This window comes from Pieris brassicae, chromosome 4 (genome assembly GCF_905147105.1).
Source record: "Pieris brassicae chromosome 4, ilPieBrab1.1, whole genome shotgun sequence".
Taxonomy (NCBI): Eukaryota; Metazoa; Arthropoda; class Insecta; order Lepidoptera; family Pieridae; genus Pieris; species Pieris brassicae.
Genome location: NC_059668.1, coordinates 14,084,082 through 14,109,371, shown reverse-complemented (window position 1 = coordinate 14,109,371; position 25,290 = coordinate 14,084,082). Strand labels below are relative to the sequence as shown.

The 25,290-nt window shown below is 32.8% G+C and overlaps 1 protein-coding gene across 2 annotated transcripts in view; it reads right to left on the bottom strand.

The window, feature by feature from the left end:
• The window catches only part of LOC123708587, a 74,986-nt gene that overhangs the window by 34,653 nt on the left and 15,043 nt on the right, over positions 1 to 25,290 (bottom strand). For both annotated transcript variants that reach the window (XM_045659368.1, XM_045659367.1), the window contains exon 2: positions 18,912 to 20,054. In XM_045659368.1, coding sequence (XP_045515324.1) covers positions 18,912 to 19,599 — 688 coding nt within the window. In that variant the 5' untranslated portion in view covers positions 19,600 to 20,054. The remainder of the gene's footprint in view (positions 1 to 18,911; positions 20,055 to 25,290) is intronic.

Sequence of the window (25,290 nt, the reverse complement as noted above, 5' to 3'; positions counted from 1 at the left end):
AAGGCATATGTCCAAGGACAAGCTATTAAACAGAAACCGGCTTGCCGATTGTTATTAGTGTTTATTTAAATGATAATAATTAGTACTTCACATTTTTATGTACTAGTGTACAGCAATAAAGGCTATAATTTATTATTTTTGTAGCAAAAAGTATTATCTTAATAAATTATTACAAACGTATCTTTAAAGCATATTTTCTTAAAAATAGTAATGAGTACGATATTGACAGCTATTGAGATATATTGAGTAATCTGATATTGTATCTATTAAGCATGATGGTCCTCATGCAATGACCAAATTAACGTAGTACCAACCACAGATTGCAGCTCATATTTATGTAATTTATTAAGTAATAATGCGTCTTTAAAATAAAACAACAAATAATGTTAGTATTACTTAAATTTTGGCAGATGCGGTAAAAGCAAACTCGCAGCATCAGAGAGCCTAGAGTGGAACGAATCCCAACCACCCCTAGGACTACAGCACAATGTAATTTCAACGATAGAACACGGTACTCTCACTGTTCCCGACATTTTATAAGTAACATGACATTTTATAACATAAAAATACAAAATACAAAGTAAAGTACATCAAGCACTAAAGTATACATTTTAAGTTTTTAATCATAATTAAAAGTTTAAACAATAACCAAAAGAATAGAACTATTATCATAAATTTTATAATAAATAATGATTAGCAAATATAACATTAATATGATGTCAATATAATACATATTTTATCTATTACGTGTGCAAGTGTTGCCATTGCAAAAACATATTTATTTATCATATATCATTGATTCTCTATTGTATTGCGAAAAATGACTTATCAATTAGACATTTTTCAGTTTAATTGTAGCATTTTATTATATGATTTTTTATTTATAATCAATTTATATTAAGTAAAAGTTAGTGTTTTGTATTGGTAGTATCGGGGACGCTCCCATTTTGGTAGGTTAATTGTGACGAGGTCGACGGCTTGTTTCTGTAGCGATATTGCACCAATATGTTGGTACATTATTTATGTTTGCAAGATGAGTTACAAAACGAAAATTTCTTAACATAAATATTGATTAAATTAAATAAAGTTGTGTTTTATTGTCCAAGAAAATATCAATCTTTCATAAAATTTAATATTTAAAAAATACTATATGATTGAAAATATAACATGTAATCGTCTGGTATGGCCAAAAATGCAATATGTTTTCCAAAAGAATATTTTGGCAACTTAGTAAAGCAATAGGTACAATGATCTCATAAATTGAAACATATACATAATAACATTAATTAAAGACGAGGAAGTACGATAAAATAATAAAATATTTATTAACTAGTAGATGTTCCAATGAACTCTATTACACTTTAATCTCTCTGAAGTTGGATTTAAATACCAATTAAAATATAACCCAGTACTTCCTCTTTCTCTCTCTCTCACTCTCTTATTGAGTTCGATAATTTCAACGTCATCGTAAAATACCTATATTACGTGAAATTATTGCTGAACATCTTACAACCATTTGGTGTCAAATTCACGTCAAAATTAATCTTTCAGCAGGCGTATGCAAATACTTCAGTAAAATTGTGATAATTAAACATGTATATATAAAAGCATGAAAAATATTATTGACTATTAAAAGTCAATAAACGATATCATAAAAGATAAATAGTTCTAGCAATAAATGCAAATTATGTAGTTCATAATTGATTAATATGTCAGCTGATATTTAAAAGAAAAATTACATTAAAGGTTAACAATATATCAATCCGGGGTCACGCGGAAGCTCTTCCTCATATTTTCCATATTGGACCTTCGACTTCTGTCAGTTTAAAGTATTAATTTGTCAACAAGATAACACGTGCCTACTTAAAGTATAACTTAATTTAAAAATAGATGTAACTACGTTTTGGCGATTTGCTCAATATCTTTGTGTTATGTAATACTCCAAAAAGGCCTCTTTATCTTAGTTAATCTACAGTAATGTAACCAATGTTTCGACTTTTTAAAGATATAAAACCTTTTTCTCCAAGATTTTTACTGCCGGTATTGCGCAAAATCAACTGAAGGCCGATATAAAACGTAAAAATACCTTCATTTTAATCTGACTGTAGAGTATGTACGCAGTTACCATTATTTAGTATCGCCTCAACCCGAAGAAGGGTTCACTTTTGTTTGTTTTTTTACGATATTCTACCTCTCCTAGCAAGTGGACAAATCGAAAGGAAGCGATGGTGATCCGTCCCTGCTGTCTGTGAAGGATACTTGCTGTGTCTTCACGAAGTATCTTCACGAACTAACAATGCATCGCATGTCGGGAAGCGGATAAGGCTCTTCGGTTAACGCATCCCGCCTAAGGCATGCATAATCGCGAATCCTACATATCCCTCCCGCAGCAAGCAGTCTCGGTAGGGTATGAGCAATGCTTTTCCCTAAGTAAAAAGAAATAGAAAGGAAAAATCAAAGTAGCCAAAACTCGGCCCAACGATTTCGAGGCTAGAGTTTCAGTGACTTATTGTTTACACTACTCATTTACGATAATTGTAATACGTATGATGTAATAGATTTGAATTTTTAACAGACAATAGTATGATTTATAAACACAATGCTTCTTCTTTTACACGTATATATAATCAATATCATGTTTACGACAGATAAAATATATTAAGATATTCCATGTGAATCTGCAATTTTATATACGAAATATAGAAAAGTAAATACTATCCAGGTTTGGATTGAAATTTACAGTATGTCGTATTTGTGTGATCTTAATATTGATCAGATTCTATAAAATGATTTTTTTACTTCATTTAAAGTTGAAGCATATTATACAAAATTGAAAAATGAGTTCACAATAGATTCAATAGATTAAAATACAACGTTCCGATTTATACTGATTAATCTACCAACGACTCTGAGACAATCACGTGCACTAACAAAGTGTGAAGTTATTTAAAAGATAAATCTGCAGAGCAGGAGCGGTAGTCGTGTGCAATGAACTAATTGCAGTCCCGTTTGTGACCTCCACTTGGGAACCGTTTAATTGATCTTAACGTACTCGTACAAGATTATGTGGGACCCGCGGTGTGCATCAGAATAACCTACAAAAAATACTTACCTGTTCTATAGATTTTCGTAACGGATATTTTGTTTAATATCAATGGGAAAGCTCAGTTAGTTTTCAGACTATTTACAACGTTCATTAGTGATATTATAGCTTTTAATTTCATTCCTCGAACATTTTAAAATACCAATTTTATGATCTGTTAAATATAATGTTTATATTATTGTGTTTAGATATTAATATAATGTTTATACGAAGCGAATCGCTGACTGACATAAAGCGTTTCGATTATCCAAAGGATTTTCCTCAATTTTCTTAGACAGCAAAATTAAATCGCGATTTTCACGTAAATAAAATGCCATAAGGAAAGTAATGAACTATCCTCCTATACATATAAAGTATATGTAATTACTGTACACTACAATACATTCTAGAAAGTTAACGTAACTTTCTTTTGAACTTTATAGTAATTATTGCGTAAGTAAGGTTAGCCCAGACTTAACTGGACGTCATATTTCAGTTTTGGCTTTACTTAAATTGTATATGTATGCAATTAAGATAAGTTTTTACGATGGAACACAGAGTTAGAGAACTAGCGCCTAATACCTTATAGTATACGAACTGTGTCAAAAAAAGTGATCGCTTAAACAAAAATGGTCAATCGAACTCTAACACAATACAAGTGAAATCTTTACACACAGAATGTTTCATAATGTAACACGCATATAAATAACAAAGTTAGTTGTTCGCTTGCTACAATTATTATAACTGAAAAGGTTATGAGGATATTATAACTGAAAAGAAAAGTGAATGTTCAAGACAAACTACAGGTCATTCACCGCTGAAAGGTCACGAACTCAACCTAACCTGTCAGCTGTTTATTAGCACCGAGATATTATCTGTCTAGAATTATAATCAACATTGCACTTTCGTGTATCCTTATGAAAGAGAACCATTGTGCGATGCAGTATTTCGTACGTTATATTTTTTTGAAAGCTGTAAAGTGATCAGCCTTCTGTGCCTGACACACGCCGTCGATTATTTAGGTCTAAAGCATGCCAGTTCCTTCACGATATTCTCCTTCAACGTAATCCCGAAATTTAAAGGCGCACATAGACTTAAAAGTCCATTAGTACTAAGAAGGTCCGAATCTACAACCTTAGGGATAAAAGTCGCACACTCATGCTATGAAAATTCTGCTCTCCGTGCCTTCTGGAATGACTTTCATCACTCGGCATTTGAACTATGTTGATATAATAAAATACTGCATGATATATTCATAATGCAGTATTTTATAAATCTACAGTCAGATACCTAACAGCTCTTTGAAGCCTCAAATATCGTTAGTAGGTTTGACTTATTTGCTTGTAAGGAAGGAGGCTTTCCAAAGCCTTGTATCTTCCGTCAGTTAAGAAGCGATAAAATAAAGACGTCGTTTTGGATACGGAAATTAAATCAATAAAAGTTAAAAATACTATCCACGTTTAAATTGGTACCTTTTTAACTATAAAGTTCACTTCCTAGAACAATGATGTACCATGTAGATTGTTCAATTAAGATTCAGCATATGATTGAAGCGCACTTCCGCGGTACATGTCATGTATAATGAGTTGACGATCACCGTCAACGATTTAAAAACCCATATTTACCTGAAACAAAGGGAAATTTTTATTAAGTAAGGTAAAACAACAATTTGTAAATACATTGCGACTTTGTTTGCGTGATATTAGGTGAACTTTTTCATACTGATCACTATTGGTAGATATTAAATAAAATAAATTACAGTTTACGCTAAACTTTTAATTTTCACGTGGCGGTAATATTAATTATATTTTATCGGATCACAGTTCTTTTCATTATAATTTAAGCTGCTTCGAACTATTTCTGTGTTTGTATCGCGTGATAGTATTGAAAAAATAAGTTATTAAATACGAAATTATTATTGTATAACATCAGTCATTTAGGTATGATTCTAATATAACGTTCTGAAAAACTAGCGCATAATTGTTATCAAAATACGTTTTTATCATTTAGAGATTGTAAGAATTAGCTTATTTGGTTTTCATAGGTGCTGAATGTAATTGTTTGTAGTTACAAAAGATATCAAGGAAATATCGAGATTACATAGGCAGATCTTTTTAAAGTACAGGATGCAAACGGGCAGGAGGCACATCTGATACCGGCGCCAATTATACACGGTTCATTAGCCAATTTTGAAATATGGCTGTACACGCATTTCTGGAAGGGATATTGTATAGATACACAATGTTTATAAAAAAATCCAGTCAGTTGAATTTTTCTAAATTCCTTTTATTTACACGAATCATTTGACAGAACAGAAAATGTTTTAAATTACTCACGCGTACTTGCCAAGTTCCGTGTTTGATAACGATTTTACTATTCAAGTTCAAACTCATTAGGAATTTTACATGAACGGGCGGAACGTGACAAATACTACATTACTCCTAGTCTCAATATATATAATATATTTACCTGGGTACCTATAAAATCTCTCTCTAATTTCAAAATTGTTTCCTAACTAATGATATTTCTATACTTGTTGAATTACCTAATACCTAAATAGAATTGTATGTGTGTATTGTCATAAAACAGAAGTAAATTTTATTTATTAATTATATTTATATGACATATAAATTTGAGCATATGCTGAAGTTAACAATTTTATTATTTAATGGTCGTAGTTTCGCGCGAAACAATGATTTTTATTTTTATAAGTAATCATTGATAAAATATCAATAAGCTGAAGCAGACATGTGTGTAGACAATCTTGGTACAGACTAACGTCTATATAAACAAAAAATAATGACAAAAATGAAATAATAGATAACAAATAGAATATATTATCAAAACATAAGTTGTTATTATTTAACAGCGAACATTCTAAATTTAAATACGTGAAAATATTTGTTTATAATGTACTTGACCGCGTTACAAAGTATATTATCAATTAATACTTTACGAATTTAAGTATATTAAATAAAAGAATTACGTCAATCGAGGTCACTACAATAGTCACATCAACAAAAAGTTTCATTGAGAATAAATAAATTCGGAATAGATATTCGCAAGGTTATTGCGTGACATGGTACTGTAAACGACTAAACATTTAGTTCCATACGCATAGGGATCACGTGTATCAATGTCAAATACCATTTTCATATAGCATCATCTGTTATATCTGTTTTTCACATGTAAACATTTAAGTGCGACTGTGAGGCATGACCGCTAAGCGTGAAAGAAAAGCAGATGTTACTGGTGGCGTAAGGCAAAATACAGCGTAAAATCCTGAATGCGACAAAGAGAGAGGACAGTACAGGGAAAATGCCGAAATAGAAAAGTTGGTAGACCAGCCCAACATTATAGGCGAATACAAGGGCCATCGACTATGTTGATGAGGGCAACTTGTGCACATATGCCAAGATCGGGCGGCAAAGAAGGCTTTCCATAGCCGGCCTAGTAGTCAGAGGCCAGTAACTTGGCCTAGGTAGGTATAGGTAGGTCTGTATCGATAGAGTAGAAGACATGCTGCAGTTGAAAGCAAGCAAGTGGCGGGAGGTGGCAGCACAGTGAGCGCTGGAAGATGGTCATTGATTCAAATGTGAAACGAAGCAAGTGTTTCTATACATTAGTTTAGTTTAAACCAATATAATGTTAGAAAATTTAAAAATTACAACGCAAAAATGGTATTTATTATCAACATCTCAGTTATTCTAGAGCTAACTAGGCAATGAATGTATTTAACTTATTCCCGGCTTCGTTTAATTAATAGCCGGATGTTGCGGCAAAGATAAATTCGTGTCCACAGCTTTTCATACTTAATCTAAGTCTTAGTTATAAATATTTATACATCTTATCTATCAATCGATAGCGCATTTCTATTTCAAAATAACTACTATCATGTGAAATGTCGAAATGATTGGTGTATGTGTTTTATTATTTTTATCGAGTCCTGTCGCTTGGGATGCTTCTGTTAATAAACACAACTATTATTTAGTTTTTTAAGGTATTGATATGTTAATTGTGTTACTATTAAAATTATTATTTCAAATATTGTTGTTTGTATATGTGCATGTGAAGATATCCTGTTGATGGCGCCACACGTCATCGGAAGCGTTAAACTGACAATTAAGGGACATCCGTCATAAACATTGTTCGATTTTTTAATAATGTATATAATCGATGATACCGAAACACAGAAATAAGAATCCTAGATATATTACCGCCACTGGTTTTTTTTTTATTATTAAATCCATCTTACCTTGCAATGAATAATTAAATACATATAGTTTAACACTTATCTAGTACTGTATACATTTATGTATTATTAGTTTTTTGCATAATCCAATGCCACTATCACACAAACACACAAACTATCGCTTTTAAAATAAACATAAATAAAGATAATTCAAACAAGGCTAGTCTGTGGATTTGTTAAAATAGTTTTATAACCTCTGAACTTCGAGTTTATCATGTCCACTTAAAATATAAGTTATCTCTTGCACGTGAGGGACATAATAATTGGCATGATTCTCTTTTGACTTATCTATATATTTATAATAAATATATTTGGTTATCTTTGCCGTTTTATTTATATATTATATAATAAACCAGAAATATTGACGTAGAAAATATTTTTTTTTTTTATATGAATTAATGATACTATAGAGTTATTTTACCCCAGATACAAAAGAAAATATGTCCGCTGCATGGCAAAAAATACACACTTTAACTTACAAAAACCGCTGATATTTTTAAAAAAACCTTGTTTCTGGAAAAAAATATGCTGAAACGCATTAAACTGAGAATTATTCTCACTATCTTTACCATTTGAACAGAACAAAAAAGTTACAGATTAAAAATACAAATTACACTTCTTCGTCTAGATGGCTTCGACAAAATGATAAATGTCAATAAACAAAGTCGTAGTTTAGGGTCAAAGCGCGCGGTAGTTAGTTGAACTCGACAAAGGTCAGCGATAGTGAAAGCGAACACTATTCATAGAATAACTATGATTGGGTACTAGAAAATGGAAGATTATTCTAAAAAAATTATGGTATCTATGAACCACGCTGTTAACTTTATACCGATTTCAGTAAAGCAATCGTCAAGTTATTTCTTAGTTCGTATTTATTTTTATAAATTTTTATATTAACGGTATTTGAAGATTTTTAATGGTAATATAAACATAATGTATCTTATGTATCTGTATTTGGTATCCTTAAGTTACAGTAACTTCAAGAGGTAGTTTTAATGCCATAAGAAACTCCAAAAGTTAAAAAACCTAATTTTATCTATGGAATGTTAATTCATGATGAATGAATGTACGATACGATAACAACGCAGTTTATGGCACACAAATAAATCTTTTATTGAAGTTATACTTCTTTTGTAATTTGTTTGGAAAATGATGAGAATATTTTTGAAATTGTTAGTGTCGTTTTTTTTACAAAAGTATAATAGGGCGAAAGATAAAAAATTGAAAAGATTTTATCTTGTTACGCCAAAGAAATATAACTTCTAACTCGTATATTTAAATACACACACTTTATTCTTTATTATAAGAAATTAATGAAAATAATTATGTCCAAAAACTTTTTCGTCCACCATGCACGTAAGTTGTGACGCAGTCTCTACATCTTATAAGGGGATTATCTAAAATACAATAGAGACTAAAGAATGGCTAAGTGCGAAACGTGTTAATTAAATTCACATTAAATCTCTATTATCAATTGAGGTTTTCCAAACCATTTGTGGTTACACCATTATAATAATTACCTGTTGTTGGACATGAAGAAACACAACGCATCATATATAAAGATTTATGATGTGTGTAATTTTATCTATATGTGACCTTGCTCTTCTGTCCGTTGAGATATTTATTGTTCCCAGTGTCGAGATAACGTCCCCGATTTGTAATCTTATTTTGACTTCCGCGTTTCATGCCATATCACCCGGAATTCCTGGGTTTTAATCAACCAAATAAAAACGTTTCACGTTGGTACCAATTTTAAAACATTGAGCATTGACGCTTCATAACAGAATTGGGCTACATAAAACTGAATAGATAAAAAAGGATGTATATAACTATTTTTATACCGACCAAACGATTCGATAATCAAAAATATCTTTTAGAATATTCTACTCTAAGGAATAGTGTAATATAAGATATCTTAAAGCTGTGTCGTTATTGGAAAAGCTCAACTTTCTCTTCTGATGAGTTTCGGGTTCACATCGAAACTCAAGGATTTGACCTCTAGGTACTTTCATTCAATTTCACTTTGTCTCACGACAATTTGTTATGGCATACACAGATAAGTTTATAAGATAATCTCAAAATATATATCTGAGATGCAGCTAAACCTTTATTTTGAAGTAAGTTGTAATTATTACTTTACTGTACAGTTTAGGTAAGATTTTTTCAGATATTTCGTAATAGCAAAAATATATTTTTTTAATTTGTTTTTATAAGGTTGGGGAAAAGTTTCTTCGCATTTTTTTAGAAAAGTCACAACAATTTTTAATATAGTTTATTTACATTTAACTAAAGTATGTAGGTACCATTTCGTTCAATTTCTTTGCTATAGAAAGTTTGGGGCTTCTAAACAAAATACCGCGACAATTGGTTTTGGCAGTCCTCTCGTGATGTTAACCTGACACTGCCTAAAGAATTCTTAAGAGACCGAAACAGGTGGAAATCTGAAGATGCAAGGTCAGGACTATACGGCGGATGAATTAACACCTCCCACCCCCCTTAATTTTTGCTAAGTGGCTAAAGATGTGAGAGGTCTAGCGTTATCATGATGAAAAACCACACACCTTTGGTTAAGTAATTCCGGCCGCTTTCTCTCAACTTCTTGCTTTAATCTCATCAGTTGTTCGCAGTAGAGTTCAGAATCGATTATCCTGACTGATAGTATTTTCGCAAGAAAGCAAGAAAACGCTTTAACCAAATGTGTGCTACTCTCACACACACTGCACTAGGTCCATAAACAACAAATACCTTCATTATATATGATATCACACATTTTCCTTATTTGAATTTGGAATTATCTTTCTTCATTAAAATTTACGCTTTTAATGAACCAGCCAGATACAAATAGTTATAGCCAAAGAGATTTTATTACAAGTTCAAGTTAATGCGAAAAGACTTTTTTCCCAACCTAATATTAGGTCCTTACATATGAAATTGGCGTTTTGTATGGGAGGAACAAAAAGTCGAATATTTTTAAATATAATATATTTAATTAATCAAAGTATGAACCATTGTTTTCTATCCACTTTTGCCATCTCATAGGTTCATTGATCCTTTTACTAAAAAAACCAGTCGGACGTGAATCAATAAAATCTGTGAAGGCGATTTGGACTGCCCCATCAGAGTTAAATCTTTTCCCTTGCAAGAAGTTGTCCAAATTTCGAAAAAAATGGTAATCTGTTGGAACAAGGTCCGGGGAGTAGCCGTCTGTTATGCAGTGTGTGGTCTAGCGTTGTCGTGAAGTAGCAGTGGCGTGGAGCGATTGACCAGCCTAGGTTGTTTAGCCGCTAGCTTTTCCATCATGGTTTGCAATTGCTGACAATAGACATCAGCCGTAATAGTCTGGCCAGATTTGAGAAAACTGCAATGAACAATACCGGCACTAGTCCACCAAACGCTTACAAGTAACTTTTTGGGGTTAATTTTCGCTTGGGGCAGGATTTGGCTGGCTGGCCAGGATCCAACCATTGCTCTGAGCGCTTCCGATTATTGAAAGAATCCATTTTTCATCACAGCTAATGATTCGGTTTAAAATGCCTTCATTATTGTGCCGGTTCAGTAATGTAACGCAGCAGTCGACGCGCGTTTGCCGGTTTGCTTCAGTCAATTCGTGAGGTTCCCACCTTTCAAGCTTGTTAATCTTCCCAATTTGCTTCAAGTGAATTAAAACAGTTTTATCACTAACACCGCAGCCTGCAACTAACTCGGACGTGGTTTGCGATGCATCCGCTTCCACAATACGTCTCTCAGGACGTCCACGGGGCTTGTTCTGCAGGTCGAAATTTCCAGAACGAAAACGTTGGAACCAAAAACGAACTGTGTTTTCTTTTGCAACATGACCGCCATACACATCATTCACCCTCCGAGTCGTTTCCGCAGCACTAGTGCCACGGCGGAACTCGTACTCGTAAATAATGCGATACTTTAAGTTTTCCATTTTGTAAAATGAGTGACGCAAACAGAAAAAAACAAATGAATGACGGTCATCGAAGCACAAATACATGAGTAAATAGCTGTACAAATTTGAAATTGAAATTCCTTACCAAAGAGGAGGTATTTGAGGTCAAAGCGGCCAGTACGACAAAACGCCAATTTCATATGTAAAGACCTAATATAATAAATATCACGAATTGTTTGAATATTAGACTAATAAAAATAATAAAATAGACGTTATTCGGGTACTACAATTCAAATAACATTAATTTATATATATTTAATATTAATACGCGACCGGCAAAGGAGTGAAGGCCTCCTCCAAATTCTTCCACTTGTCCATCTTCGCTACTATTATTCAATCTTTCCCTACTATCTCTTTTATTTTACGTCCTCTGTTCTGGTGGGAGAGTAAGGAGATTTTTCACCCATCTGCTATCACGCGCTCGCGCACTTTACAATGTGGAACCAGCTACCCACTGAAGTATTACCGATCCAATTCGGCTCAGGGTCCTTCAAGAAAACAGCGTTCCAAAAAGAGCCACCTGCCCGCTTGCCCCCTGTTTTATTTTAAAAAACACAAAGGCAGGAAGTTGGCCCATTTCAACTTGATTTTTTTAGTAAGTTCCCACGGCTGTTACTATGCTATTTATCACTATATATGAATATTATATGAAATAAAAACAACACAGCAATTAATAATTTAAATCAAGTTTTTCTTCACAGTTAAATTACTGAATAATTTATTCATCGAGATAAATTGAGATAAATCTCCGCGCTGTAATGACCTATTAAAGTTAATCTTAGATATCAAACAGCGGTCAAATTATATAGGGAAAATCTTCGTAAATTGCTTCTTTTTTGCGAAAAACTGCAATGCAAAAAACCTTATTTCATTTATATGATATATTCTTTTTTATTTGCTTGCATTATAATTGATTGTATGATGCATTTACAATTTTGGTACATGTTTTTTTTTGTTATGTCATCAAATGACCGAGTTGTATTTGACTCTATTTCTCTCGTGATATTGTGATTTTTGTGTATTATAATCCATCCAAAATAAAACACAGGTGTTATGGAAAATAAAGCATACAGACGCACTACACACATAACTTAATGGAAATGGAATGATCACAAAAGAGACACTGATTAGTTCCGTATTGCGTGCTCCCTCTGTATATAGTCTTGAATCGTCTCGTAAAATTTTAAATATTTCATACTCATACTGTATCAGTTAGTACAGGTTAGTAATATTTTGTAAGTAGATACAAATATATTTTCTAAAAAGTAACACATACATACTTCATTGTCATTTCCATAGTAACTGAAACTATGAGGACCAAATAGTTCCTCGCAAGCTTATCCGAATTTTTATAACATGGCCGCAACGGAAGCTCTCCGTCTCGCTCTTACTATCTCTGTTATACATTTTTTTACCACATTCCAAGCGTCATTGTTCCCACAGACACGGTCTGAGGAGTTTCTACGCATTTCCTAAAATATTAATTACTCTTATTTCCAACGTATTAGAGTCCAAAGTCGTCTATTTTATATATGTCGTTCTGTTTTCACAGTACCTAATTGCGTTACCGATATACTTGTTCGCGATGTTTGATTTTGATGTTTTATTTTAAATAATCAGACAAAAAACTGCTGGATTAATTAATTTAGCCAGCAGTGTGGGTGTTTCCTTATGATATGTTAACAGTTTTACATTTTAATGCAGTTTTTATAAATAGCTTTACGACTTGACTTTTAAAATGGATATTACATAACAGATCGAATGCCAAATGTTTAAAACTCTGATTGAACGTTTACCTATATGCCCATATTCTGGACCCCAATTCTTCTCTCATTAACTATTTATCTAACTGAAGTATGTGACGGTGTTCAGGACGTAATTGTGCCTTGAATTCGGGTCTAAGTTTACTGTCTCTAATCGACTTCAAAAACCCAAAGTTGAGGGTTTATCCATGTGTGTATAACACATAACTTAGCTGTGGCCTATGGGCCATGTGATGAATGTGTCATACAATTCACCTCTTAAGTTTTTTTATTTAATTTAATTTAAATTTCTGTAAATCGATCGTCGGAGTATGTTTACATATACGTATATATAAAAGTAGCTACACCGTCTATGCAATATCTAATTTTATTGGTCTAAGTTTTTTTGTATAAAATTTTCGCACTTTACAATTCTTTACATACTTGTCTTCTTTTATTGGAGTTGCCTGAAAGAGATCGCTTAATATCTCCACCCTTTGGACTATGCCGCATTATTTTTCCCGATTTATATTATTGAAATTATTGTTGTGCTATAAAGTGTGAATACATAGAAAACATTACTACATATGAATACATTTTAGGTCTTGGTTTTGTGTGTATGTGTCTCGTGATCATGACAGCCTTCTAAGACTGACAAAAGCCGTAAACGTTTTGGGTCAAGCATGCTGGTTTCCTCACGATATTTTCTTTCACCATACGAACAAGTGTTAAATGCGCACATAGGCAGAAAATCCATTGGTACACACCCAGTGACCAAACGTACGACCACAGGGATGAGAGTTACACAGTAAACTAGGACAACACTGATAATAAATAAAGCAGTTTCTTAAACGGAAATTACGCGTTTCATAATTGTAGAAGAGGTATAAAGAACACACCAGTCGAGGTTAGACAATTATTATATAAGATACGAAATTGCGATTAATACTAGCAAGCAATTTGCAATAAATTTTATGCTTACGTTAATTGGTACTAACGGATGCTTATAATCATCTCTGCTTTAATACTTGTGAAAGGATGTTATGAAATTTCTAACCACGATAAACATTATATAGAGAAGCCCAGTCTTTGCTATAAAGATCACTTTGTTTCTTTATCACAGTTTTAACTAGGGACGCTTCAATATAAAATATATCAAGTTTGGTCAAAGTTTTTCTAATTTTTATTACAAAACATAAACAGTCCCTAACTTTGAACATGCTTAAAGGTTTAATTATAAAAAATAAGAGTTATAATTAAAATAAAATAAATAATTGTTAATAATCATTGATATTTTTTTAATTCTGTATTTTATTTAATTCCATATCGAATAATGCATACAAATAATTTTCTAAATCAGTATTTTTTGTGATGCAATCAAAAATACAAATCTTACGTCTACATATATATTTTCCTATTAATATAATACAATTTAATTGGATTGAATTGCGTTTATACCACATTCACCGGTATCAGGTTCAATCAAGTATGATCAGAACGCATTTATTATTTTTAATTAAAAATAAACAATTGTATATAAATAAATATGTTGTAATATATATTTTCTTTTACATTTGTGGGACTCAGTTACTTTATCAAGTAATATTAGTTTCATAGTGTTGCTAAGAATATAGTTTTGCTTTCATTACATGAAAACATTTGCATTAAGCAAAAGCTTTCGTTGCTCGGCTATTAAGAGCTAAGTTATGTCACTTCGATTCTCAACATAGGTTAATATTCCAAATTTAAATTAGGAACCTTAACATACCTTGTCGTTGATTAAATATGATTTTTCATATAGGGTTGAGATTTAGAATAAATACCACTCTTGAACATTGTCCTCTTACTATAGAATATTCCCTTTCACTATTAAAATATCGACCGAGCACACGTTCGGCACAACACTAATGGTATTAGATGACTCCTTGACGCATGACGGATGAAAGTGCTTAAGAATTTTTAAAGGCATGTCTACAGTGAACTGTGGTAATGCTTATCTGTGAGTTACTTTTAGTAGCGTTCTTCATTTATTAATTTCGTACACCTACAGCTAACGAAAATTACAGATATAGCCGAATATTGAATACATTATCTGTACAAAAATGTTGAAACATTTCCGAAACTTAGGAAGTAAAAATCAATAAAAAGCCACTATTTTTACTCCCTATATTCCACCATTTCTACCGCGTCAATGCGGTCGTGGCGTGATATTTGTTAAATAGAAAAAAAAACAAAAGAACGGAATATCTGGATCAAACTGTATGAAATATACTAAACGGTATCAATATCAATTTTAAAAGCGGCAGAGCAGTTTCTGTGAAGTAACCACAAGTACGGTGACACGGAATTTCATAGTATTACAGCATTGTCGTAAACTTATATTAGATATAGCATATAGAATTTTATGTAGTCCCGTGAGACTTCTGAGACATGGGGCCACCTTTATAAGCCAAAGCCTAAATTTCCTCGTGATTGTACTTAAAAAAAAATCATTAATGTGTAAAAGTTACTACACAGTCAATGACTACCTAGAAGACAAAAACGCGTGCCAATAGTTCTAGTTATATTGTTATAATTTGTTTTGTTATCTTTGAAGTGCTGTGAATATGTGTGTAATGGTGAATGTGGTAAATCACAGAACCGTTTTTTTTTTGTTTTTTTGAAGTGACACTTCTTTATTGGCGTTGGAAAAAAAATTAACGTCACATTTTTCGGTTACGCTTACGTGTACTAGTACACGCACACATTTTTTTTACTTATGTAACTTAATAACGTTGTGGTTTATGACATTTTCCTTTGAATAATTGTAATATATTGGCAGGGTAAAATTTGAGTTTCTTGGCAGTTCTTCACAGAACAAGGCCTCGTGGTAGTTTTGCGAACGGATGACGTAGTCTTGCTCTTTCGCGAATTTTGTAAACGTTTTTGACATTCATAAGCAAGCGCTAAGGCTTATTTAAACTGAATATAAGTATTTTGTTTATAATTTTTTGATTGACTTCGACAAATACAAGCCGTATTGCGCATTCTGCACAGCCATGCTGCGGCGATATTTGCCAGTATAGAATATCGGCAAACACCCCATTAGGTAGATCATAGAATCTTTTGTTGTTTGTGCATACAAAAAGAACGTTAAAATAATCACCTCGTTAACACATTACATTACGGTGACATAATGAGCTGACTCATTGAATGCCTGACGTTAACTGATCTACATATTAATTTAGTATTAAGTGTATTACCAAACTAGTTTATTCCATATTATTAAAGTTAGTCGTTTTTTGGCACGGTTTAATCTTAATTGCATATTATAATGCGTTTTTCATCAAAAGACAATTCAAGAGAATATGTAGCGACATCTTTAGTGACTTCCATAATATTATTAAACGCATTACACCCGTGCGCAGATAGGGGTAGGCAGAAATTGGATTTATTTTTTAGATCTTTGTTACTGTTGCTTCAAATATTGAAATCTGAGTGATACTTGCATTAACCCAAACAATTCAGATAATAAATAATAATGAAAAAATCTTAATGAGTTCTGTCATTGCTTAATTCAATTAATTCATGTTATGTGTCGAATTTATTGACGGTCATTCTGAAAGCTCTGCAGGTTAAGTGCTGATACCCTTTCGTCTATTTTGTTATTTATGATGGTTTGTTATTAGTACCTACCTTGCAATATTTATTAATTAATTACACTTATTAATGAGTACTTGTGTATTTCGTTGGGGAGTCTATATAGTAAATTCACGTAACCAAGAAATGTCGTTTGAAGTGTAGAGAGTATTTTGCGCCATTTTGAACGCAGCTCAACTCAACTCAGCTTCGCTCTGATAAATTTTAAATTATTCCTCCAGATATATTGAAATATTAAAGCGAAATCCACTTTTGCAATGATTAAGAAAGAATTTCACGTAAAAACTGCATATAATGCAACAGATAAACGAAAAGCGAACCGATACACTGATTGCCTGAAACCTTTTTGTTGCATTGGTAATTTAGGTTATTATTTTGATTGTAAATTCTACTTACGTGTCCTAATATCCTGTATCAGAAAATATATTTTATTATTTATTAATTTAGTAGTAATCCCACTTAATACGCTATATTCCGTCAGTCAGAAACTTTTCTGTAGCTATGTAAGCTAATAGTTATGGATAAATAAATATAAATAATAAAATGGATTAATAGGAAACTAAAATAATTTTCAAAAATCCTTGATTGGTAATTTAAATGCTGGCAGTATTTCCCTGAACTGTGACTTAAATCCTATTTAGCACCTGTGCCCCAAACGAACAAAAATGAAACTTCGAATGAAAAAAGACAATAAAAATAGATTAAATGCATTAAATACTTGGGTATGTACGTGAGGGGATACTTCTTTTTATATATAAGGCTTCAAAACCTGAGTCCACCACCATAATGAGTAAATGTAATATATTTTATTTATTAATAATTACACGTAAAAATATACGTATTGTTAAAATTGTTTTCAGTTCAAATATCAAGGCTGTAAACTACATTGACGCGAGTGAAACTAGCTGGATTGTACTTGTATTTTACAAATAACTTACTTGTGTTGTTGATATTATCGTTTTTATCTATAATTAAACAATTAATTGAATAATCTACGGTATGCGTGAGCTAATGCAAGACTTAATTATTAATAAATAACTTAATAAAGACCTTTACTTTTAATCCCAAAATCCTTTTTATAATTTGTTGTGTGACTTATGTGATTAATGTTGAAAAATGTATTGTTATTAATATTTATACCTATTATATTATGTTAAATTCACAAAGCGAAGAAATCTATAAGGGCTCCCAGACGTTTTCCTGTTCTAAGACCTGAAGAGAATGCGATGGACAGAAAACTGAAGACTATTTTGAAGTTAAACACAAATCGTAACATAAAAATCGTTTCGAAAAATTGCATGACCGCCGCTACAATCGTTGTATTGCTCTCGAATGCTATTATTTTTTCTATATTCCTACGAACTTTTCAGGCCACCGAATAGTATGCAGTTTAGTTTTTAGACAGATTCGGCTACAGCGCACAAACTCTACTGTTTCTGATTAAATACAAGAAATAGTCTAAAAATAAAATTAAAAGTTTATATGTATTGGTACAGGTATTTGCGATAGTAAAGATTATCTATGTTTCGATGGAACAAAATGAAATCAGACAATTGAATTCATTTATTGTTAGAATAGAATTTAAGTCACTAGTAAACTTTAACATAAGTTTAATACAATTGCTTTATAGCGACACATTATCTAGAGGAAACTGTTTAAAAAGTAAACGGAAATTAAAAATATATCGTTTCCAAGTCTACACCTAATTGGTAAAACCTCACTTGTTTAAAGTAGCGTATTTAAAATGCCAAGTTAGCATTATAGACTTTTTGTTCCTATTAATCTATCAATTGCTTTTTGTCAAAAATCCAACCAAAAAGTCAATGTCGATACGTAACTTGCTTGAACTAATCGGTTCCCAGAAATGTTAGCTAAATTTCCTCGACTTTTAGTTTTATGAAGAAATAATTATCAAAATATTTCAAGCAACTATTAAAGAAACAAATTGTTGCAGACGTGATGTTATTTGGAAACGATTGTTTAGGTAATCGAACCAAACAGGTGGATCTGATTTACTTCAATATATTTATTATTGCAATGGATAACAATCGTTTATTTTGGCACGGACAAGCTAGTTTCTCGGAATGTTGCACCAGTTTTATAAGATACATTATCTAGGTCGTAAATTTCATAAATAAATTATCGTTCCTTTTTTACTATAAGCGACATCGCGGCCAACAAAATGATGTTATCGTCTTATCTATAGCAATGTTTGTAAACAAGTTATGATATAAGACTTACCTCTCGCCCATCCAGTGAGTACGTTGCCGAGGTAGGCGACCTTGTACACCGGGTCAGGCTCGCTGATACGGACACTGTTGGTGCGGCGCAGAAGCCTCCCAAGACCTCGTGACAGCTTCCCAATCGTGCGGCTCGTGAAGTCTTTGCCAACCGGTACATCCCCCAAACATACTTCAGCGGGTAATATACTCTTCACGTTCTCTTTGTGGCTGATTAGCCGCGGAATTGTCAGCGGAATCCGTTTACGCTCCGGCGTCAGAGTCTTGGCTTGATTAACGCTGTAAACGTTGCTGTTCCGCCGATAATGGCTCTCTTTGGTACCATCCTCAGTCTTTTCTGATTCACATCTACCGTTCAAATTCTCTTTTAAAGAATTATTGTTCAGATTATCGGGATTGCCATCGCTGTGCCTGCGCTCGTTCGAACGACGTTTGATTAAAGAGGAATTTCTAAGAAGTATACTAGTTTCGCTAGAACTTCTGTTCTTAAGTATGTGAATCTTTTTTACCCTTGTTACAGTACTGTCAACTTCATCAGCGCTCACAGTTCTTTCAGTTTTACCCTCCTCATCAAGAAAGCGAACTCTTAAACCATTCGTTTTTACATCCGGTTTTTCAATCTCCTGTCGTTCCTGATCGTTAGAGTCCAAACAATAACGTTCGGTTTCACTAAGTCTACCGCGGGCCATTTTTCTAATTAGATTTTTTCAATCTCACATTATGAATGGGTCGATAGGGTTAGCTATGGGAACTTTCTAAGCACTAGTCAACAGCAACACTAAACCAGTCCCTAAACACACACAGTAGTAGTTACACTCGTCCATTAAAGAACACCGGTTTGGAATGCGGTTCCGACACTGAATGCACTGAGAGAAAACTGTCACAAAAACTATTGCAAATTGTAATTCCAATAGACACACGATTACGAGATTGTGGCGGCCGGTGATTACAACACTTGTAAGAGGCTGTTTCGAAACTATTTTCACCGTGAGCGACGCGTGCTCCTTCCGCGACACGTTATAGAGGAGTGAAGTGGCGGTGCGCGGCGTATGCGCCGGTCTGAGGCAATCGCTCACTTGATCCCTCGATCGTGCCTGAATCAAGTTATGTGCGCTTATCCACTTACACGGTACACACTCGCCACCTGTAACAAATAACAATGTTTAACGATTTACCTGCAAAGCTTGTACTATCACAAAAGCTATTGCATTATTTATTATTATACATAGAAAAGCAAGATTTCTGCTGTTTGAACTAATATAATAATGATACTATATCAATAATAAAATAATTTAATGGAACTATATAATCAAAATGAATCATGTTTACTAGCTAAAAATTCGTTCTTCTTCGCGTCATTATTTATGCCTGTATGGTTAATATGCCTGATTTTTAAAATGATGGTTAAATATGGTATTAGGACACAGTCAATTACTGTAATCTACGGTATACTAATGTCACTTCGTATAAATATTATTATAGTAATTAGGAACGTAGGACTCCTGCGAACATAATTATTTAAATTGATTGGAACAAACGTGTGACATATTAATATTTGTTGAAAAATTAACTTATCGTGAATTATGTAACCCAACATTAATTAAGTTATTTATAAATCTTTTAGGTAGTAATTGGAAGCGTAAACATCTCCGATAATTAAAAAAAAAGTGTCATTTAGATTTATGATCCCTTAGATAAGCCAAATTGGTTTTGTTAGCGTCGCAACCCCTAATTTCGTGTTAGTTATCAGCTCATATTTTTAAACCATTAAAATCACACCAAGCTCGCGCGCGTTACGTGTGCTTTGTGCGCCCTCACCTCATGTACGCGCCACCGGCGTGGTACTCCTATACAAAGGTGGGAGACGTGGTAAGCCAGAGATTGTGCGTTGAACAAAAACAACCTTACGGCGCGCGGTGGGGGCCCCTCACTACGTAAGGAACGCCACGAGACCTGCGGATGGAGTTCATCGAACGGCTCGTGAAGAAGATTTTCGATCCAGCGGAGGCCTCTCGGAAATATCTCGCCGTGGCACTCTAGGCTACCAGATCGCCTACTGTACCCGCATGAGGTACTCTCCGCGGGGACCACTGGTCCCCTCGCTGGGCCTCCACCGTGTCACCGGGGAGCTTGACTGCGAGCTGCGAGTCTGCCCACTATCACGGACTATGACACCAGGGCCAAGTTGAGATTACTCCTTGGCCCCTCACCACCGGATTGACACCCCGATAATGAAACCAACTTGGTCCCGCGCGCTGCAGCCCCCACCAAGGGCTATTAGCCCGCTCTCGTACCGCCCTGTATTAGCTGGGCGCGATTAAAAACACCACCCGAAGGGGCTATATGCCGCCAACGGGCCAAAACACCCCCCTTCGCGAAGGAGTGTATAGTTTATACTACACGAATGCATTAAAGTCAGTTGTTACCCAGCTTTAAACAAAGAGTTTTATTTAAAAACTCTCCGCACAAAAACCACCACCGAACATAATTCGTGTTAAGAACAAATTGATTAGGTTTTAAAACTGGTTTTATGACTGAATATTTTTTAATTAACTGTTTTAGCAATCAACCTGTTAAAACAAGTTTTCATTTATAAACCGACAGAAATACAATATTGATTTTATGAGCTAACAAAAATTAAAACAACTAAAATTCATGTAAATTCCAAGATATCATTAAAATTATATTGCACGAAGAACACATTTAATATGTTCCTTAATAATATGTAAATGTCCTAATACACTTAAAGGCCTAGTTTCAAATTCCCATGCAAGGGAACGCGCGCTCGTACATAATTGGTTCAAAAGAGTGAGATTTTCACAAAAGAGTAACGCCCTTAGTTTGATCTGACAGCATCTTTACTTTTAAATCACGATCCATCCTTTTGATCAATCACAATAAAAGAAAACGCATCATTATTTTCAATTAAAATATGAAAACCCTAAGTTTTGTGCTGACATTGTCATGTGTACTTTTCGAGTTAACCTATTTGTGTAAAAACCAACTAATAAATTGTACAATCATTAATAATTGTTTGTAATTAATAATTGTCACGTACAATACTCGTGTATTTAGATTTCTAGGTTGGATAATTAGCATGTTGGGCATTGTTTTCGCTCAACTGTGCAGCTAATTTTAAATAATTGCAAAAATTATCAGTATAAAACATCGCCTTATTTGAGGGGCATAGTGAAAAATAAGATCATGTTCCAATTTTTATTTAATTTGATACATCCTCAAGCACTTATAACTGTATTAATTAGTAAAATGTTAAATTAAATATTAATATTTTTGTATCTATTTTTTAAGCCTTTCTATGTCGGCTTCTGGAAGAAATTTTTCTCAGATTTAAAATGCCGTGATTTATTAAGCATTAATCTGGTTAATAATATTTACGTTTAACCGTTATAGGAAATGATTTTTTTCCGTCGTGTCGCTATAATTGTTAATAATTCTTTTTTTCTAACTGAAATCACCAGTCGGCTATATATTTTAAGTTAAACAATCAAGATTAATATTATTTATACTAGATTAATTTTTGAACATGATTAGGTCTTTATTTAATCAATTTTAACTATTTACAAACAAAATGGACAAAAATTAATAAAGAATGGCTACCACGAGATGGTAAAGAAATAGGGGAACATAGTAAGAGATGGGCAGATGATATAAAGAAAAGAAGAGGCACAACTTGGACAAGATGTGCCATTAGAAAATGCACTTTGACATTAGAAAATAATGGAAGCAAATGGAAGAAGCCTATGTCACAGGACACGATGATCACATCTGAATTAAATTAAGTTAGGTGATGTAACTAAAACAATTGATTATATAAATTACACTGAATGTCAGCAATAAATGCTTAATAATAAGAATATAATATATTATCTTTTATTCTAGCGATGATGACTGCTGTAACCCACTTTAAATGTCGAAATAATGTATTAATGTCGTGTAATCCATGAAAGTAGTTCTCATTAACCTATAATTACTCTGCCAAATGTTTAATAAATGTTTGTATTAGTTAATAATAAAAATAATAATCTTTATTTCTTAATTGTAATTGTTTAGATTAATTTTACTTTATCAGAACAATCAAAATGTCAATTATTCATGTAGGTTAGGTGGGTTAGGTTAGTTAATTGCCAATTATTCTGAGTACGACGAGATAAATTCTTAATAAACTATATTTTTCTTTACAAGGCACTTGTAACTATAATATGCAAGTATTCATTTATATTTTCAAATTGAATGAATGTAGTATAAAATAAATAACGTGTAATCTTTCACACACGCGGAACCACCGCAATGAAATAACCACAAAACTGAAACAAAGGAAGTGATTGTGATCTCTTAGATTAAAATGTATGACAGCAAGGAAACAGTCACGTTATCAATTGCGATGGAATTGAGCACACTCCGCATGTAGGTTAATACGAATAAGAATACCTTTGATCTTGAAATGTTGACACAAAAATACTAATGTTACTTTTATCCAACGGAAGGACAATGTCTAACAAGCTAACCTGTTCTTTTTTATTATTTTTTATTTTATTTGTTAAAATTTTTGTTTTGTTCCGACTTCGAGTATATATAGTCATACTGTCGTACACATACGTGTAACATATAGTATTGTTACGAAGACGGGTCGACTGCAATGTTTCTAGATTTTTCCACTAGTTAGAGAACTTTTCAGTAGGCTGTAATATGATTTCTGACCGTTTCAGGAGAGGGTCAATCACATATTAGAAAATTGTAATTTCCATAATGTTACCCTAGTTTTCAGGAAGTTGAAACATTTTTTCAGTCAGTCGAGTGGTGCAGTTTTCAGGAGACCCGTTTTCAGGCCTAGTTATACCCCTTTGATGGAGGAATATTCTAGACCGAACTTTCTAGGTGTGGGACAAGGACAAAATGATACGAGAGAGAGAGAGAGAAGGCTACCTGAGTTGGACACATTTTTGATTAAAGTGATTGAAATAAGCGTTTTTACTTTGATTCAATTCAAAGCGTTACTGTGCTTAACAGTACACCGGTGATATAAAAACAGCTCAGCTAATAGCAACGACTCTTAATCCCAAAGTATTTCTGTCAGTTTAAATGTTGATTATTTTAGAAAATAAACAAATCAAATAAGACCAATAAGGAATAATCTCTTGACGAGTAATTTGTAAGTTTCCTCACAAATTACTCGTCAAGATTTTAGATTTAGACTCAGTATTTTAGAAAATAAACAAATCAAATAAGACCAATAAGGATTAATCTCTTGACGAGTAATTTGTAAGTTTCCTCACGTTCTTTAGCCTCGAGTGGTCTCAATAGAGATGATATATGTGGGGTTGGCTCTAACATTATGATTGGGACTGATTGACGCACCGGGCCACGGGGACTTATACAGTTAGGATCTATCAACATATTTATGTCCCTGGATAATTTATTACGTATTATATTTTTTTATAACTAATTATTTTCAGTTTTATACTCGATTATTTATTATTAAAATATTATTTTTTAGAAGCATTGCCTAGTGTATCATGTCACAAAGTTTATATAAGGCAAACGTGGATAGTGAGATCGGGTCTGGTTTTTGTTGTATATACCGGGACCAAATCTAGAACGTATTGAGAGGAACAAGTCAGAAGTAAATATAAACGACGACATAAGTATATATATAGTATATATATATATATAAAACGTGTCATTGTGTATGTTGTCAGTCCTGCAAAACCGCTACCTACCTATATTACGTTTTTTGAAGTGAAACTTCTTTATCGGCGTAAGAAATTTTTTAAGAAATTTTTACCATTTTAATAATTATATTAATTTCACATTTTTCGGTTACGCGTCACCTTATTCCGTTACGCGTCACGTTTTTCCGTTACGTGCCATATTTTTGTTGTCACTACTATGGTTGATTCGAAGCCAATCTATAACTGATATTAGTAATTCTATTACAATTAATGAAATTCTGTAATATTAGTAGTAATAAGGTAAAATGAAATAATTGTAGTATTTGTATTAATGTCCATGATAATAAAAGCCTTATGTTAAACTTTAACTAATTTCTGTAAAGTTGCATATGGTAGATCATTTTTCGAAAAATAAGGTCATAAAGAAGTTTCACTTCTTACGTGTGTACACTAGTACACGCACACCTTTTTTTAATATACATATATTTAAATATTCAATATGCTGGTGTATAACAAGACATTAATACTATGTTATACTCTTTTGAATATGATTATTATAAATATTAATTCATTCATATATTATAAAAATACAATATAATTGAAAAAATTAATGTAACAATTGTTGTTGTTGTTGTCAAATGTAACTAAATAATTAAATTATATTGTTGATGATCGCATTTGAGTCATGCA